The 18,269-nt window shown below is 47.4% G+C and overlaps 1 protein-coding gene across 1 annotated transcript; it reads left to right on the plus strand.

Annotated features, from left to right (window-relative positions):
- Positions 1-392: 392 nt before the first annotated feature.
- On the plus strand, positions 393-2,466 carry LOC140190550 (uncharacterized). The gene is made up of 2 exons (XM_072247214.1): positions 393-765; positions 966-2,466. The coding sequence occupies exon 2, from the start codon at positions 1,173-1,175 to the stop codon at positions 2,085-2,087; it is 915 nt and encodes a 304-aa protein (XP_072103315.1). The 5' UTR covers positions 393-765; positions 966-1,172; the 3' UTR covers positions 2,088-2,466.
- Positions 2,467-18,269: the final 15,803 nt, after the last annotated feature.

Raw genomic sequence — 18,269 nt, forward strand, 5'->3', positions numbered from 1 at the left:
AGCTTCCCACCAGTGAACCGGGGAATCAAAGAAGGCTTTCAAGGTTCTCCAACCTGTGTACTCCTTCTCTAGTTCCTCGATGTTCCCTGGGGTCAGCAGCTTAACATTCAGCTTCCACGTCCCCCTGCCTGCCTTCTGGTCCTCCCGTAAGCGACAGGTGGCTCTCAGAAGGCAGTGGTCAGAGAAGAACACCGGGGTGACGTCGGTGGACCTGACCGTAAGGGACTCAGACAGGAAGAGGAAGTCGATCTGGGAGCGGGCTGAGCCGTCCGATCGTGTCCAGGTGGCTTGCGGCTGTGCTCCGCCTGTGGGGGTGCCACAGGCGTCGCGCAGCTTGGCTGTCTTCACTGTTTCCCTCAGGAGTCTAGAGGTACTGTCCAGCCTGCCGGGTCCTCCAGCCGCATCAATGGTGCAGTTGAAGTCTCCGGCCAGAACGACCGGCTGGGGCGTCACCAGCAGCTTTGGGACCTGCTCTAAGACGGCCAGCCGCTCGCTCCGCACGGGGGAGGCGTACACATTGACCAGCCGGAGCGGAGTGCCCCGGTATTTGACGTCTGCTACCAGGAGGCGCCCCGCAACCACCTCTTTAACTTGGGTGATTGAGAAATTGCCTCCCCGCAGCAGAACCCCCAGGCCAGAAGCGCGACTATCGTTGCCCCCCGACCACACCGACAAACCCTGGGACCACCACCGTGACCACTGTCGATAAGAAAAGTGTCAGAGCATTAAGTTCTCTGGAATTTGTTACCTCAGCAAGTGCATGAGGTAAGTGTACGAATAAAATGCAGTAAACCATTATCCTCTTAGTCATTGTGTATAATATGCAAATCTACTGTAGTTCTGCTGTATTGTGTGGTTCCATGAGATGATTTGGTGACAGCACGATTGATGGATTAATGAACACTATTTGCATTTTGTGAAACGCATTGTGGTGAGGAATACATGTTGTAATCTGTTCTTCAAAGGCCTCTTCTGCTGCAATCTGCTGAGCAGGTGAGAGGGATTCTCGGGAAACTCAGACACAACAAAGCATTGGGATCAGATGGTGTGAACCGTAACGTCTTGAAGGAGTGTGCTGAGCAGCTGTGTGGAGTTCTCCAGCTCATTTAAAATCAGAGTCTCAGCCTGGAAAAGGTCCTGACTGTGTGTAAAACATTGTGCGGTCTGACCACATGAAGGTGTTGGGGATCTGGTTCGGATGGGCTGAGGCGTGCAACAAGAACTGGCAGGAGCGGACTGCCAAGGTGAGACAGAAGCTGGGACTGTGGGGAGGGTGCTCCCTGTCGATAACGGGCAAGAACCTGGTCATCAGGTGTGAGGTGCTCTCAGGGCTGCTGTACTTGGCGCAGGTCTGGCCCGTCCCCCGCTCCTACAGCTCGGAAATCACCCGGGCTGTCTTCAGGTTCATCTGGGGATCCAAGATGGAGCGGGTGAGACGGACCGTCATGCACAAGTCCCTGGACAACGGGGGCAAGAACGTCCCCAACATCGCCCTCACCCTGATGGCCAGCTTCGTATGTGGCTGCATCAGGTTGTGTGTAGAGCCCAGGTATGTGGGCACCAAGTACCACTATGTGCCCAGGTTCTACTTGTCGCCCTGGCTACGAAGGATGGGTCTGGCCCCACTCCCGCGCAACGCCCCAGTCAGCTGGTCGTTGCCGGCATACCTGTCCTACGTAGCAAAGTTCTTCCAGGAGAACGCCTTTGACCACAGGGCCATCAGGCAGTGGTCGGCACGTAGTGTCCTGCAGGCACTGCAGGAGAAGGACGTGATGGACACAGTGGGGTGGTTCCCTGAGCAGACTGTCCAGTTCATCTGGCAAAATGCCTCATTGCCAGATCTCACCAACAGGCACCAAGACCTCGCCTGGCTGGCGGTGAGAGGGGCCCTCCCAGTCAGAGCCCTCCTGTACGCCTGGAATGTCGTCCCCGCACCCCACTGCCCACGGGAGGACTGCGGTGAGGAGGAGTCTGTGACCCACCTCTTTGCACACTGCCAGTTCGCAAAGAGGGTGTGGAGGATGATGGACGGGCTAGTGTCACGTTTTATCCCCAGCAGCTGCGTAACAGAGGACTCACTGATCTAGGGGCTGTTCCCGGGGACGCACACGGAGACCAACATCCGGTGCTGCTGGCAGATCATCAACTCGGTGAAAGACGCTCTTTGGTCGGCCCGAAACTTGATGATCTACCAGCACATGGAGATGTCCGTGGGAGAATGCTGCCGACTGGCACATTCTCGGCTGCAGGAGTACGTGCTGAGGGACGCACTGAAACTTGGTGCAGCCACCGCAAGGGCCCGGTGGGGAAGGACCACAGTATAGGTTTTCTCCACCCGTGGGAGTGGGAGGTGTCGGTCGGCGGGGAGTATACCCCTCAACAATGATATGCTAAGCTGAACTACTGGAGTGCCATGTGGGTGGCTATTAATACGGATATTTTACTGAGTATAATGGAAATGTATGTAAAGGATGAAAAGTTATTGAATGGTTTATTGTATATATTTATTTTTGAATAAAGTATATTTTGAAATAAAAAAAAACATCGTGCGTGGTCCCAGTACCTAAGAAGGGCTAACTGAAAGCCTTGAATGACTACTGTCCAGTGGCCCTGACCTCACACACCATGAAGACCCTAGAGAGGCTGGTCCTGGCTCACCCCTGACCCCGGTCGGACCAGATTTCTAAACCCTGCAGTTTGCCTACCTGGAACATACTGTCATCTACCTGCAGAACGGAGCTACTCCTATTTGGATAAGCAGGACAGCACTGTGAGGATCACGTTTTTTGATTTCTCAAGTGCCTTCAATACCATACAACCCTCAGTGCTGGGGGAAAAGCTCTGTTCAACGCAGGTTGGCACATCCATTATATCCTGGATAAGGGACTACCTGACTGGCAGACCACAGTTTGTGTGGCTTCAGAACTGCGTGTCAGACATGGCGATAAGCTGCACTGGGGCCCAACAGGACTGTATTGGCTCCCTTCATGTTTACCCTGTATACTTTGGACTTTAGACACAACACTGAGTCATGTCATCTGCAAGAATTCTCTGATGACTCAGCAATAGTTGGATTTAAAACGAGAGGACGGGAGGATGAATACAGGGCCCTGGTGGAGGACCTTGTCAAATCAGAATCAGAATCAGAATCAGGTTTATTATCACCGGCATGTGACATGAAATTTGTTAACTTAGCAGCAGCAGTTCAATGCAATACATAATCTAGCAGAGAGAGAGAAAAAAGAATAAATAAAATAAAACAGAATAATATATAAACAAATAAATCAATTACATATATTGAATAGATTTAAAAAATGTACAAAAGCAGAAATACTGTATATTAAAAAAGGTGAGGAAGTGGCCAAAGCTTCAAAGTCCATTTAGGAATCGGATGGCAGAGGGGAAGAAGCTGTTCCTGAATTGCTGAGTGTGTGCCTTCAGGCTTCTGTATCTCCTACTTGATAGTAACAGTGAGAAAAGAGCATGCCCTGGGTGCTGCCTTTCTGAGACACCACTCCCTAATGGTGCAAGGCTGCACCTCAACATTAGTAAGTCAAAGGAGCTGGTGATAGACTTCAGGAAGATTAAGCCTGCACTGCTCCCTGTTACTATTGATGGTGAGGATGTGGATGTGGTGAGGGTCTACAAGTACCTGGGGGTGCACTTGGATTACAAACGTTAGTGGAGCACCAACACAGAGGCTGTGTACAAGAAGGGCCAGAGTTACCTCTACTTCCTGAGGAGACTGAGGCCCTTTGGGGTATTAAGGCCTCCCTTTCACATGTTTTACCAGTCTGTTGTCACCAGTACAATCTTCTATGTGGTGGTGTGCTGGGGCAATGACAGCAACCTAGGTGATGCCAACAGGCTCAATAAACTGATTAGAAAGTCTGGCTCTGTTATAGGAGTCAAACTGGGCACACTGGAGGCTGTGGTAGACCAAAGGACCCCACAGAAATCTTGACAATTCCGGACCATGTTCCTCGCCCTCTGCATGCCACCTTGGCTGAACAGAGGAACACTTTTAGTAATAGACTAAGACAACTGTGCTGCTCTAAAGAGTGCTATGTGAGGGCATTCTTACTCTCGGTCATAGGCTCTATAATGAGTCAACCTATAGCCAGGGAAGTGATTATCCCCTCCTGTTAGACTGTTTTAAGTAACTTATTTTTTATTCTTTCTTACTTCTCTCCTAATATTTGTACATCTGTGCATGTGTAATGCTACTGTGAGATTAATTTCCTTTGGGATCAATAAAGTATTTATCTATCTATCTATCTTTCTACAGTGTGGCATTTCTTCAGAATGTTACTATCAAATTATAGCTGTACTATCTGTCTTCATAACAAGATAAGTGAATTGACAGCACAAACAGAAATTATCAAAGATAATTTTTACAGAGACATTAAGGTTCAAAATAAGTTCTATTATCCAAGTACATACATACATGTCACCATATAAACCCCTGAGATTCATCTTCTTTTGGGCATACTCAATAAATCTATAGAATAATAACCACAACAGAATCAATGAAATATCACCCAACTAGGGCGTTCAACCAGACTGCAGAAGACAACAAACTGCAACTACAAAAGGAAGAAATAATAATAATAAATAACTAAACAATAAATATTAAGAACATGAGATGAAGAATCCTTGAAAGTCAGTACATTGGTTGTGGGAGCATTTCAATGATGGGGCGAGTGAAGTTGGAGGAACAACACCTTATATTCCGTCTGGGTAGCCTCCAACCTGATGGCATGAACATTGACTTCTCTAATTTCCGTTCATGCCGCACCTCCCCATCATACCCCATCTGTTATTAATTAATTAATTAATTAATTAATTTTTCTCTCCTTTTTCTCACTCTGTCCCTCTCACTATACTCCTTGTCCATACTCTGGACTTCCCCCCTCCCCCTTTCTTTCTCCCTGGGCCTCCGTCCCCTCTCATATCCCTTTTGCCAATCACCTGTCCAGCTCTTGGCTCCATCCCTCCCCCTCCTGTCTTCTCCTATCATTCCAGATCTCCCCCTCCCCCTCCCACTTTCAAATCTCTTACTCACTCTTCCTTCAGTTAGTCCTGACGAAGGGTCTCGGCCTGAAACATCGACTGCACCTCTTCCTAGAGATGCTGCCTGGCCTGCTGCGTTCACCAGCAACTTTGATGTGTGTTGCTTGAGTGAAGTTATCCCCTTTGGTTCAAGAGCCTGATAGTTGAGGGATAGTAGCTCTTCCTGATCCAGGTGGTGAGAGTCCTGCCTGGTCAGCTTGGACCAGGAGAAAGCCTTCGACAGGATATCGCACACGTACATGGCGGACGTGCTCTCCAAAATGGGATTTGGGGAGGGAATCCGGAATTGGATCAGACTGCTCTACGCAGACATCCGTAGTGCAGTCCAGGTCAACGGGTGGGAAACAGACAGCTTCCCCATCAGGTCTGGAGTCAGGCAGGGCTGTCCCCTCTCCCCTGTCTTGTTTGTCTGCTATATAGAGCCCTTTGCCGAGGCCATCAGGAGGGATGGGGGCATAAGAGGGGTGACGCTGCCAGGCAGTGGAGGGACCCAAGTGAAAACCTCCCTGTACATGGACGACGTCACCGTCTTCTGCTCTGATCCGAGGTCAGTTCGCAGGCTGATCAGCATCTGCGAACAGTTCGAGCTAGCGACGGGGGCCAGGCTCAACCGCACGAAGAGCGAAGCCATGCTCTTCGGCAACTGGCCAGACCGATCCAGCATCCCCTTCACCATCAGGTCTGACCACATGAAGGTGTTGGGGATCGGGTTCGGGGGGGCCGAGGTGTGCAACAAGAACTGGCGGGAGCGGACTGCCAAGGTGAAACAGAAACTGGGACTGTGGGGAGCGCGCTCCCTGTCGATAACGGGCAAGAACCTGGTCATCAGGTGTGAGGTGCTCTCAGGGCTGCTGTACTTGGCGTAGGTCTGGCCCGTTCCCCGCTCCTACAGCTCGGAAATCACCCGGGCTGTCTTCAGATTCATCTGGGGATCCAAGATGGAGCGGGTGAGACGGACCGCCATGCACAAGTCCCTGGACAATGGGGGCAAGAACGTCCCCAATGTCGCCCTCACCCTGATGGCCAGCTTCGTGTGTGGCTGCATCAGGTTGTGCGTGGATCCCAGATACGTGGGCACAAAGTACTACTATGTGCCCAGGTTCTACCTGTCGCCCTGGCTACGAAGGATGGGTCTGGCCCCACTCTCGCGCAACGCCCCCGTCAGCTGGTCGTTGCCCCCTTACCTGTCCTTCGTAGAAAAATTCTTCAAGACCAACGCATTTGACCACAGGGCCATCAGGCAGTGGTCGGCACGTAGTGTCCTGCAGGCACTGCGGGAGAAGGACGTGATGGACACAGTGGCGTGGTTCCCTGAGCAGACCGTCCAGTTCATCTGGCAAAATGCCTCATCGCCAGATCTCACCAACAGGCACAAAGACCTCGCCTGGCTGGCGGTGAGAGGGGCCCTCCCAGTCAGATCCCTCCTGTACGCCCGGCACAGTTCCTGCACACCCCACTGCCCACGGGAGGACTGTCATGGGGTGGAGTCGGTGGCTCACCTCTTTGCACACTGTGGGTTCGCAAAGAAGGTGTGGAAGAGAATGGAAGGGACAGTACTAAGATTCATGCCCAGCAGCTGCGTTACCGAGGACTCCGTGATCGACGGGCTGTTCCCGGGGACGCACACGGAGACCAGCATCCGGTGCTGCTGGCAGATCATCAATTCGGTGAAAGACGCTCTTTGGTCGGCCCGAAACTTGATGGTCTGCCAGCTGACGGAGATGTCCGTGACTGAATGCTGCCGACTGGCTCACTCTCGTCTGCAGGAGTACGTTCTGAGGGATGCACTCAAACTTGGTGCGGCCACCGCGAAGGCCCAGCGGGGAAGGACCACAGTTTAACGTTCATCACCCGTAGGAGGGGGAGAGGTTGGGTGGGGAGGAGACCTACCCTCATCGGCGGTGTGGACAGATAATCAACATGGTGCCCAAGGAGTGGGTGGAATTGTTAATTTGGGAAAGTATTAGAGCCATTGCCTGCCTTTATTGTTGAAAATTTTGATTGTTAATAAGTCTTAACACTTGACCAAGAGTTGAGAGTAAACGCATGGTTTACTGTAAACATCTTTCATTTGTAAATGAACAGAGTCAACGCAAAATTTTATTGTTAATAACTGTATTGAATAAGGACTCACAGTCAACGAATGGTTTTCTTTTTCTGTATGTAATTATTTTTATTTTGTAATATTTCTGAATAAAGTATTTTTGAAAAAAAAAGGTGGTGCGAGTCCTGAGACTCTTGTACCTTTTTCCTGATTGCAGCAGTGAGAAGTGAGCATGTTCTGGGTGCTGGATGCTGCTTTCCTGTAACAGCGTTTCACGTAAGTATGCTCAGTAGTGGGGACAGCTTTACCCGTGATGGACTGGGCCGGATCCACTACTTTTTGTAGGATTTTCCATTCAAGGGCATTTGTGTTTCCACACCAAACTGTGATGCAGGCAGTCAATATACCCTCCACCACACATCTACAGAAGTTTACCAAAGTTTTAGATATCATGTTGAGTCTCCACAGACTCCTAGTAGAGGCAGTGCTGTGCTTTCTTTGTGGTTCTTGATTAGCATTTTGAAGAGCTCCGTCTATAAAGGATAGGGTTTCTGCAGAGGTGAGAAATGATATCATCTCAGAAACTCAATATGTAGAATCAGTTTGGACAGATTTAAGAAACAGTAGAGATAAGAAGTTATTGAAGTATTATTAGGGCCCATAAATTGAATTTTTGCTGCAGGACAGGGAATAAATTGAGAAGTAATGGGAACTGGTAAGAAATCTTGCAATAATCATAAGCAATTTTCATCATCAAGTAAATGTGACATCTCACATTGGCAATGGTAGCCTTGAGGGTGAGCTCAGACTGTACATTTGGGATTGTTTTTTAGAGTTTGCTAGGCCTGAGTCGACGTAGTAGTTTAGAGCAATACTTTGAGGAACAAACAAGATAGCCGAAATATTTTAGATCCGGCGTGATGCAAAAGGTTGGATTAATTACCAGAACCTAGAACTGTACTGTACAGGAACTTGCCTTTTGGCTTTCAATGTTGTGGTTAGTTACTTAAGATAATAAGACCCAATTAAACTAATCTCTTCTGCCTGCACAAGCCCCCAAACCCTACATTCTCTGCATATTCATGTGCTGATCTCATAAGGAAAGATCTCCTAGAAAATAAAGGTTATTTTGCAATAAAACTTCAAGTTAAGGGTGAGAAACTAGTGTCATAAACTTCAGTGAAGATAATTGGAATGGTATAATGATACAGTTGACTGAAATGTATGCAGGAAAGAGATTAAAAGGTAAAATGGTACAATTGCAGTTACAGAGATGATGTTCTATAAATTCCAACAAAGAGTTATTCTTGTGAGAAAGAAAGACTATTTGTGAATGATGTAACATCTGGGGATAGCTGAGTTAAGGAAGTTAAGGATGGTGTCAAATTGAAATAAAAGGCATACAGAGTTAGTAGTAGGTAACACACATCAAAGTTGCTGGTGAACGCAGCAGGCCAGGCAGCATCTCTAGGAAGAGGTGCAGTCGACATTTCAGGCCGAGACCCTTCGTCAGGACTAACTGAAGGAAGAGTGAGTAAGGGATTTGAAAGTAGGAGGGGGAGGGGGAGATCCAAAATGATAGGAGAAGACAGGAGGGGGAGGGATAGAGCCAAGAGCTGGACAGGTGATAGGCAAAAGGGGATACGAGAGGATCATGGGACAGGGGGTCCGGGAAGAAAGACGGGGGGGGGGACCCAGAGGATGGGCAAGAGGTATATTCAGAGGGACAGGGGGAGAAAAAGGAGAGTGAGAGGAAGAATGTGTGCATAAAAATAAGTAACAGATGGGGTACGAGGGGGAGGTGGGGCCTTAGCGGAAGTTAGAGAAGTCAATGTTCATGCCATCAGGTTGGAGGCTACCCAGACGGAATATAAGGTGTTGTTCCTCCAACCTGAGTGTGGCTTCATCTTTACAGTAGAGGAGGCCGTGGATAGACATGTCAGAATGGGAATGGGATGTAGTAGGTCACTAGTTTGGAAAATTTTTAGAAGCCATCGAAGAATTATTCAAAACAAAGTGAAGAAGAAAAAATGGACTACATGTGCTTCCAAAGATGCATAAGAAGTGTGTAGCTAAACTAGGGATTGGTGCCTTGGAAGAAGAGACTAGAGGAATTAATAATGGAAATTTGAGAAGTTATTAATAAATATTTTGGTTTGGTCTTCCTAGTGGAAAGGCTATAATCATCCCCAAAATAATAGATAATATGGCGTTTATAGGGAGGGATGAACTTAAGCACACTTTAAAGCAGAGAGAAAGCATGATGCAAATTGGTGAGGCTAAGGTCTAACAAACCTGCTGGACAAGATATCCTGCAACTTTGCATCTTGAAAAAAAGTAACTTTGAAAATAACTTTATACTTCATTGTCACCAAACAATTAGTACTAGAACGTACAATCATTACAGTGATACTTGAATCTGCACTTCACACTCCCTGGATTACAAATATTAAATATTAAATATAAGAAGTAACTGAGGAGGTGGTGGATGCCACTGGTGCATTAACTTGCTGGATTCTGAAGAGGCTCCAGAAAAATATATCATCATTCTTCAAGAAAGCAGTAAGACAAAACAAGTAAGTACAGGTAAATTAGCCTGAAGTCTGTAATTTGGAAAAAAAACAACCTGAAATCCGTCTTTAAAGAGACAATATTTTGAAATCGTAGGGCAAACAAAATTAATAGTTTTATGAAAGGAGTATCATGTTTAACAAATCTGCTGGTGTTCTTCGAGAGCCTCAGGGAAAATATATCATTTTCGATTGACAGTCAGTAGGTACCTCGGAGTCACAGTGTTCTGACCTCAACTATTTACAGTTTATGGTAATAAGGAACCATACCAATTTACGATCTATGCTAATGACGACCATACCATCATTACTGTTTGCCATTAGGAAGAGGTACAGGAGCCTCAGGACTGCTGGGGTGGAGGTGGTAGAGACAGGTACAGTACAGTGAAAATGCCTCTGACACATATAGATATAGCTAGGGTGACTAAATATACAGTACACAGTACTGTATTTGTCAACATGGAGCGGTGAGCAAATTTGTCAATCTGGTGGGAGCACAGGACCTTGGGAATGGTGAGGGTGGAGCACCACGAGAGGGGTGTGGGACAGCTGGCAGAGAAGGAGTGGCTGGGCAGGGTGGAGGGGGCGGTGTGGTGTGGATGCAAACACGCCCAGCTCCGAGACACCAGGCAAGATAATTTGATTTGAAACAACTGATTTATTGATTGATCATTACAGAATGTCTCTCTGGTGTTTCTCACTCTCTCCCCTCTCCCTTCCCCTTTACCCAACCATGATTCCCCTCTCCCTGCCCCCTTCCCACTCTCAGTTCACAATAGACCCATATCAGAATCAGGCTTATTGTCACTCAGATGTGTCATGAATTTTTTAATTGTGGCAGCAGCGTAGTGCAATGCCTATAATTATGGCAGTCTTGGGCACGCTAGCTTTATATATGTGTCTTAGACTTTTGCACTGTGTTGTAACATGAACAAAGTTACTGGAGAGACACCGAAGCTAGTGGTTACGGAAGTGTTTCATTCAACAAACTGAGACAGTATTGGAGGAGGAGGCCTCTTCAATCCAATATTTCATTACATTTTATATGTTGAAGATCAAAGGTAACAGCAGGATAGTTCTATAGTTGCAATGTATCTACAATACTTCCTTTGAATTACACAGAGTTTTCACACACCCCTTTCTTTGCACCCACACTCCAGACACCCAAAATGAATGTTAATCAAAATTGTCTGGTTTTCCATCAATTGGTGTTCCAGCTCCAGGAAAACTATTATTCAGGGCTTCTTTTTAAATGTAATCTACACTCCATGTTCATGTCTAAAGAATTACTGCTGGTAAACTTAATATTTGTTATATTATCGAATTCCAGAATGTGCAACAGTCAGTCAGTCAGTCAATGGGTGCCGTTCTGAATCCAGGGTTGGCAGCTATGCACCTCCATCTTCTTCGATCTTGCGACAGCACCGAGTGCAGCTTCTCCTCCAGTTTGTTCTCGCTGGCCGCCTTGGCACCGCCTGCCGCCGCCTCCGCCGAACTTGAGCCCGAGGCCGTGTGCATCAGTACTGTATGTTTATAGTAAGTTGCAGCACATATGCATTGATTGCTGCTTTCCAAACTGAGTTGTATTGAAGTCAGGGGAACCAAGGTCAAGAAGCTATATACCTTTGTTCTAATATCGCAAACACGAGAAAATCTGCAGATGCTGGAATTTCAAGCAACGCACATCAAAGTTGCTGGTGAACGCAGCAGGCCAGGCAGCATCTCTAGGAAGAGGTACAGTCGACGTTTCGGGCTGAGACCCTTCGTCAGGACTAACTGAAAGAAGAGCTAGTAAGAGATTTGAAAGTGGGAGGGGGAGATCCGAAATGATAGGAGAAGATAGGAGGGGGAGGAATGGAGCCAAGAGCTGGACAGTTGATTGGCAAAAGTGATATGAGAGGATCATGGGACAGGAGGCCTAGGGAGAAGGAAAAGTGGGAGGAGGGAAAACCCAGAGGATGGGCAAGGGGTATAGTCAGAGGGACAGAGGGAGAAAAAGGAGAGAGAGAGAAAGAATGTGTGTATATAAATAAATAACGGATGGGGTATGAGGGGGAGGTGGGGCATTAGTGGAAGTTTGAGAAGTCAATGTTCACGCCATCAGGTTGGAGGCTACCCAGACGGAATATAAGGTGTTGTTCCTCCAACCTGAGTGTGGCTTCATCTTTACAGTAGAGGAGGCCATGCATAGACATGTCAGAATGGGAATGGGACGTGGAATTACAATGTGTGGCCTAATATTGTGCTTTTTGCAAAGATGAGTCCCTACCACAGGTGCTTATTAATTGTTTTACACACATCCCTTGGATGTAATAGCTCTGGTCTGACACTGGAGGGTGAAATTGAATCATGTTGAATTGCAAGAAAAATGTCAAACAGGAGCTGCTGAAACGTCGCTACAGAAATCTGAGTGTGATTGTAAGCACGACTTGCGTTTTTGCAACTTCTTTTACACTTCAAGACAGCCCAAATCACTATACGGTGTTTCATTAAGAACATCGCTTGACACACAGCAGAGCAGGGAAACAGCCTGAGTCAGTGCTGCAAAGTTTTGATGTAGTGAGATTAATTTACATCCGCGAACAAGAAAAAATTTGCATTCATTGTGTCCTCCGGGCGTCCCAGATAGAAATTCTTCTGCTACAATTGATGTTTTTCTGTGATCAAATTCCCACAAGTATGATTAGATTAATGTCCTGTTAATCTTTGCCTTTTGAGGTTGACTGGGGGAGGACTGTGATTGTCACTTGAGAGGTTTAAAATATTGGATGGCTTAACGCTCTAAAAAGACACAATATTATGCAAAGTAATTTTTCTCTCAGGTTATTCATTTCTGGGCAAAGTCTTGAGATAATAAAAAAGGGATTGGACATTTAGGGTCTCAATCCACACTCATGAGGCTGACATTTTCTGATGTCACTCATCACAAGGTGAAAAAATCTCCAAGCGAAAACTGGTATTGAACAATCTCTGTCAAAGTAAGAGCATATTGCACAACAGGTGCAGCTTACAAAATCGTAACACACACAAAATGCTGGAGGAACTCAGCAGGTCAGGCAGCAACTATGGAAATGAATAAACAGTTGACATTTCGGGCCGAGACATTGACTATTAATTCATTTCCATAGATGCTGCTTGACCATTTTTATGTGTGTTGCTTTTGATTTCCAGTATCTGCAGACTTTCTCATGTTTACGATTTACAGCGTACAACATTGGCTCATTCCTGAGGACTGTGTGGGAGAGGATCACAGAAAGAGCTGAAACAGGAGGGATAGGGGTTGTGGGAAAGTTCAGCCACCATCCAGCCTCCCTGACTTTGCATAGTTGTTGCACCTGGAAGTTAGTTGTCGAGTGGAGAGAGTTTTGGGTGTGTGGGTAGTCTTCGTCTCCTTTGCAGATGCTTTCTTCATTATGGTGCGCCTCTCTGACTATCATGGAGAATGTCTGAAATCACATTACTGCACTGAAAAGTGGCAGAAGCTATGTACAAGGAAACCTGATCCGGGGGAACCATGCAGGTCCTGGTTCAGCACCTTTCTCCTGGTATAAAACATCTGAACGTGTTCTGGATTTCATTTCGTCCAATTTCGGGTTTTTCTGCGAAACACTATAATAGGCTAGGAAAGGGTCCTGTCATATCATTCTTGACCTCTGAACTTTACATTTGTACAAAGCTGTCCGGGGGACAGAGAACAGAGGATGGTGGATTTACAAGGTACAAAAGTACAAAGTAAATTTATTATCAAAGTACATATATGTTAACCCTGAGATTTGTTTTCTTGTGGGCATTCTCAATAACTCCAATGACAATAGAACTACTGAAAGGCTGCACCAACAGGGCGGGAAGCCAGTGTTCAAAAGAGACCAATCTGTGCAAATACAAAGAGAAAGGAATAAAAATACTAAATAAATAAACAATAAATATTGAGAACATGAGATGAAACGTCCTCGAAACAAAGACACAAAGTTGGCGCAGAGACAGGAAACAGAGCGGAGATGACAGGCATGAAATTATCTTGAGAGTTAGGGAGTGGTGAAATGTTTCTTGTTTTTATTGGGCCGACGATGGTAGTTAGTGTTACCACCTGGAGTCAACCTCTCTATCTCCTGGTGCCTATTCATGACTTAGAGAAAGGTGCACAAGGCCTCATTTCAAACCTAATTGTGTATTTGCTAAGAAAGGCATAGCCAGAGAGGTGAATGGTGCGATAGCAAGTTGTGACAGGCGCCCAACCCAACCATGCCAGCTTCCCCGTTTTAGATGCTCTAACTCCCTGGAGAAGAAATAGCTGCAGAGGCCCTTTTAAGATTCAGGGCCATTCTGCTAACTGGCAATCATGTTTTGGGTGCCAAGAATTGAGAATTTAAAGAGCACTTGAACTGAGGTTCGGTGCTCAATCATAAGCCGACTGGTGATTTCGCCTAGCACTTGTTTTGTGCTCAGTTCTCAATCCAGTTTGATACTGTGTCTCGATCCTTGCTTTGGATACTCCAGTAACTGGGGCCAAATGCTCCTCAACAAGGACTCTCGTCACTGTACAATTGAGCGAATGTGGACTCAGTGGGCTATCGGAGCCTTTCGTCTGCCACAGTGAGAAAATTTCAAGACAGAACCTGGAGATGCACAACCTCCAGGTTGCCGTGTGCAAAATATTGCAGGGAGGAAGCCCAAGTTGCTCAGGTGAGACTGTCAGTTGCTCTTCGGAGAGACTCCATCGGTGACCCAGTCTTCCTCATCCAGTGCTCATTAGTGTGTTAACTCTAGCCATCCCGGTTCCAATTGCAGCATGGAATGGTGGCCTTCATTATCTCTCTTCTGACTGGAAGAGCCCTAGCCTGGGCCACCACACATTGGGAACGAAGGTCGGAGATTTGCTCGGATTCAGAGGAATCCGTGGCTGCTGTGAGGAAGGTGTTCCATCACCCTATTGGAGCCAGCTGAGCTTTGGACCACCTGATGAAAATTCGACAGGGTGGAAGGCCAGCAGCCGACTATGCGATTGAATTTCAGACCTTAGCCCAAGAGAGTGGCAGGAACAGGGAGGCTGTGACCACACTATACCGCCATGGACGCCGAGATGAACTGAAGGAAGCCCTCACCTTGGGAGAACCAGTGGAGGACTTGGAGGTTCTCATTGACCCGGTTATTTTTCTCAATAATCATCTGGCAAAGTGTAGGTGGAACATCAAATGGTCAAAGAGGGCTAGCCAGAGTCGGGCCTCAGTGCATTAATTTCCTATCCCCCAATCTTGGACCATGACCAGCCCGTCTCCTGCTCAGAATCTCATCAAGCTCAGGCAAATCGACCTCATGAGGATCGCCGCCAATGAGGGAGTTTGCCGTTGGAGTCGATGTTGCTGCCGTTACTGCGGGGTAGCAGGTCACCTGCGGGCCGAATGTCCGAAGCTGCAGCTGTCGGAAGAACTGTTCAGACCGTATAGTGTGGGAGGACTGTGACGGTAGCAGCCACTAACCCCCAGCCTCACAGATTTTGGTACCATGCTGAAGGTGAAGATCTCCTGCGGTAAGAACCGATGAGAGATGAATGCTTTTTTGAATTCTGGAGCATCGGGAAATTTCCTGGACTGCAAGGGGAGATTCCTAAGAACAGTCCTCCAGGTCGGCTGTTCATCCCAAGTTCTGTCTGGTCCCAGGTACTCCAATGGGGACATTCACTGAGCATGACCGCTCACCCATGGGTTGCCAAGACCCTCGAGGTTATCAAGAGGGGGTATTGGTGGCCTGGAGTAATGAAGGAACTTTTGTGTATGTGCAGGTATGTCAGGTGTATGAACAAGGAGCCCCATACCTGACCTCAAGGGCTTCCCCACGCCTTACCTATTCTGGACAGATCACGGGCTCACATCTCCGTGGACTCTGTCACAGGTCTTTCTCCTTCCAAGGGGAAGACTTTTACCATGGTAATTGTCGATTGTTTTTCAAAGGCCTGCAAGTTCTTTGCCTTGGACTACCAGCCATGGTGGAGATGTCCAAAATTGTCCGGCACCAGGTCTCCAGGATCGGCGGTTTTTGGGTGGACATTCTGTTAGATCGTGGTCCACAGTTCGCATCACTTTCTTGCAAACCGATTAGGGCAACAGTGAGTCTTTCCTCTGGGTTTCACCCACAGTCCAATGGCCAGATAGAGCAGTGAACCAAGATATGAAATGTACCCTAGGATGCTTGGCCTTTGAAAGACGAAACAAGTGGAGCAACCATTTGATGTGGGCAGAGGCCGCTCACAACACTTTATGGCATTCACCACATTGGACTTCCGCTTTTGAATGCTAATTTGGGTACTCTTCACCACTCTTCCCTGAGCAGGAGGCAGAGGTTGGGGTTTCTGTGGCCAAAGATCACATCTGATGCTGGCTGCAATGAGAGATGGACAATGGTAGGGCAAGGGAGATTTTGCTGGCTTCTACCCAGAAGGTTGAAATAAAAGCCAGCCACAAGAGAAGGCAGGGGCTAGTTTGTGCAGCCTGGGTAACGGGTCTGGCTGTTGACTCAGGATCTGCCATTCTGAGTGGAGTCCTGGAAATTGGTGTCCAAGTTCATTGGACTCCTCAAAATTCTCAGGAAAGAAAATCCGGTGGCCTACACCTTGCAGCTCCCCAAGGCCCTCAAGATAAATCTCACTTCCCATATTTCCAAATTGAATCCTGTGAACACCAGCCGTTAGCCCCACCATCATCAATCAGTTCCACCACCACCCAGGTCTGCGGATGGGGAACAGGTCTTCACCACAAGAAAAATTTTGGATTCACAAACTGTTCAGGGTATTTGGACTGGGAAAGAATCAGACCCGAGGAATGGGAATCCTCGGATCCTTCTCACATCCATGACTACAATGATCATCCCTCCAAGCATCCAGGGCCATCAGGAGTCGGCCACAGGGGAGATGGTCCTGTTATGACATGTACCCAGCTGTGCCCCTTCCAGGATTCAGGCGCTCTAACTCCTTGGAGAAGGGATAACTGGCACAGACCCTTTAAAGATTCAGAACTACTTCATTAAATGGCAGTCATGTTTTGGGAGCCGATAATTGAACATTTAAAGAACCCCTGAACTGAGGCCCAGTGCTTAATCGTAAGCCTACTGGGTGATTTTGTCTAGCATTTGTTTTGTACTCAGTACTCAATCCAGTTTGTCTCAATCCTTGCTTTGGCTACTCCAGCAAATGGGTCCAAACCATCCTCGTCAAGGACTCTCGTCACACAGCATTCATGTTAACAGATGAAGTGATACATTTTTTTGAAGTAAAATTGAATCAAGCTATACTCTCCAAAAATAGGCTGACGGCTCCCATTTTGTGCTTTATAGGAGCTGCCCTGCTCCAGACTGTCACAGTCTTGGTGAGAGGTGTCGTGAGAGTGATTGCCCTTGACATGAGGGAGACATTTGGTCAAATTTAGAATCAAAGTGTCCTGGTAAAACTCAAAGGGCATTATAGACTGATCAGGAACCATACCTCACAAAAGGAAAGGTAATTAAGTTCGGTTCGTCATCAAAGCAGAAATTCCTCAGGTCAACACACAGGCCCAATCATCTTCAACATTTGCAAGATATGATGGTCAGAACAACGGAAAAATGTTTGAATCCAATTGCAGCTTCTCAGCAGATGAAATGGCCTGTGCCTCATGCACTTAGCAAAGCGTTGAAAGCAACCAAGTAACACACATCAAAGTTACTGGTGAACGCAGCAGGCCAGGCAGCATCTCTAGGAAGGAGTACAATCGACGTTTCGGGCCAAGACCCTTTGTCAGGACTAACTGAAAGAAGAGCTAGTAAGAGATTTGAAAGTGGGAGGGGGAGGGGGAGGGATGGAGCCAAGAGCTGGACAGGTGATTGGCAAAAGGGATATGAGAGGATCATGGGGAAAGAGGCCTAGGGAGAAAGAAAAGGGGGACGGGGGGGGGAACCCAGAGGATGGGCAAGGGGTATAGTGAGAGGGACAGAGGGAGAAAAAAGAGAGAGAGAAAAAGAATGTGTGTATATAAATAAATAACGGATGGGGTACAAGGGGGAGGTGGGGCATTAGCAGAAGTTTGAGAAGTCAATGTTCATGCCATCAGGTTGGAGGCTACCCAGACGGAATATAAGGTGTTGTTCCTCCAACCTGAGTATGGCTTCATCTTTACAGTAGAGGAGGCTGTGGATAGACATATCAGAATGGGAATGGGACGTGGAATTAAAATGTGTGGCCACTGGGAGATCCTGCTTTCTGTGGCGGACAGAGCATAGGTGTTCAGTGAAACGATCTCCCAGTCTGTGTCGGGTCTCGCCAATATATAAAAGGCCACATTGGGAGCACCGGACGCAGTATATCACCTCAGCCAACTCACAGGTGAAGTGTTGCCTCACCTGGAAGGACTGTCTGGGGCCCTGAATGGTGGTAAGGGAGGAAGTGTAAGGGCATGTGTAGCACTTGTTCTGCTTACAAGGATAAGTGCCAGGAGAGAGATCGGTGGGGAGGGATGGGGGGGACAAATGGACAAGGGAGTCGCGTAGGGAGCGATCCCTGCGGAAAGCAGGGGGGGAGGGAAAGATGTGCTTAGTGGTGGGATCCCGTTGGAGGT

Source organism: Mobula birostris, chromosome 30 (assembly GCF_030028105.1).
Source record: "Mobula birostris isolate sMobBir1 chromosome 30, sMobBir1.hap1, whole genome shotgun sequence".
Lineage (NCBI taxonomy): Eukaryota > Metazoa > Chordata > Chondrichthyes > Myliobatiformes > Myliobatidae > Mobula > Mobula birostris.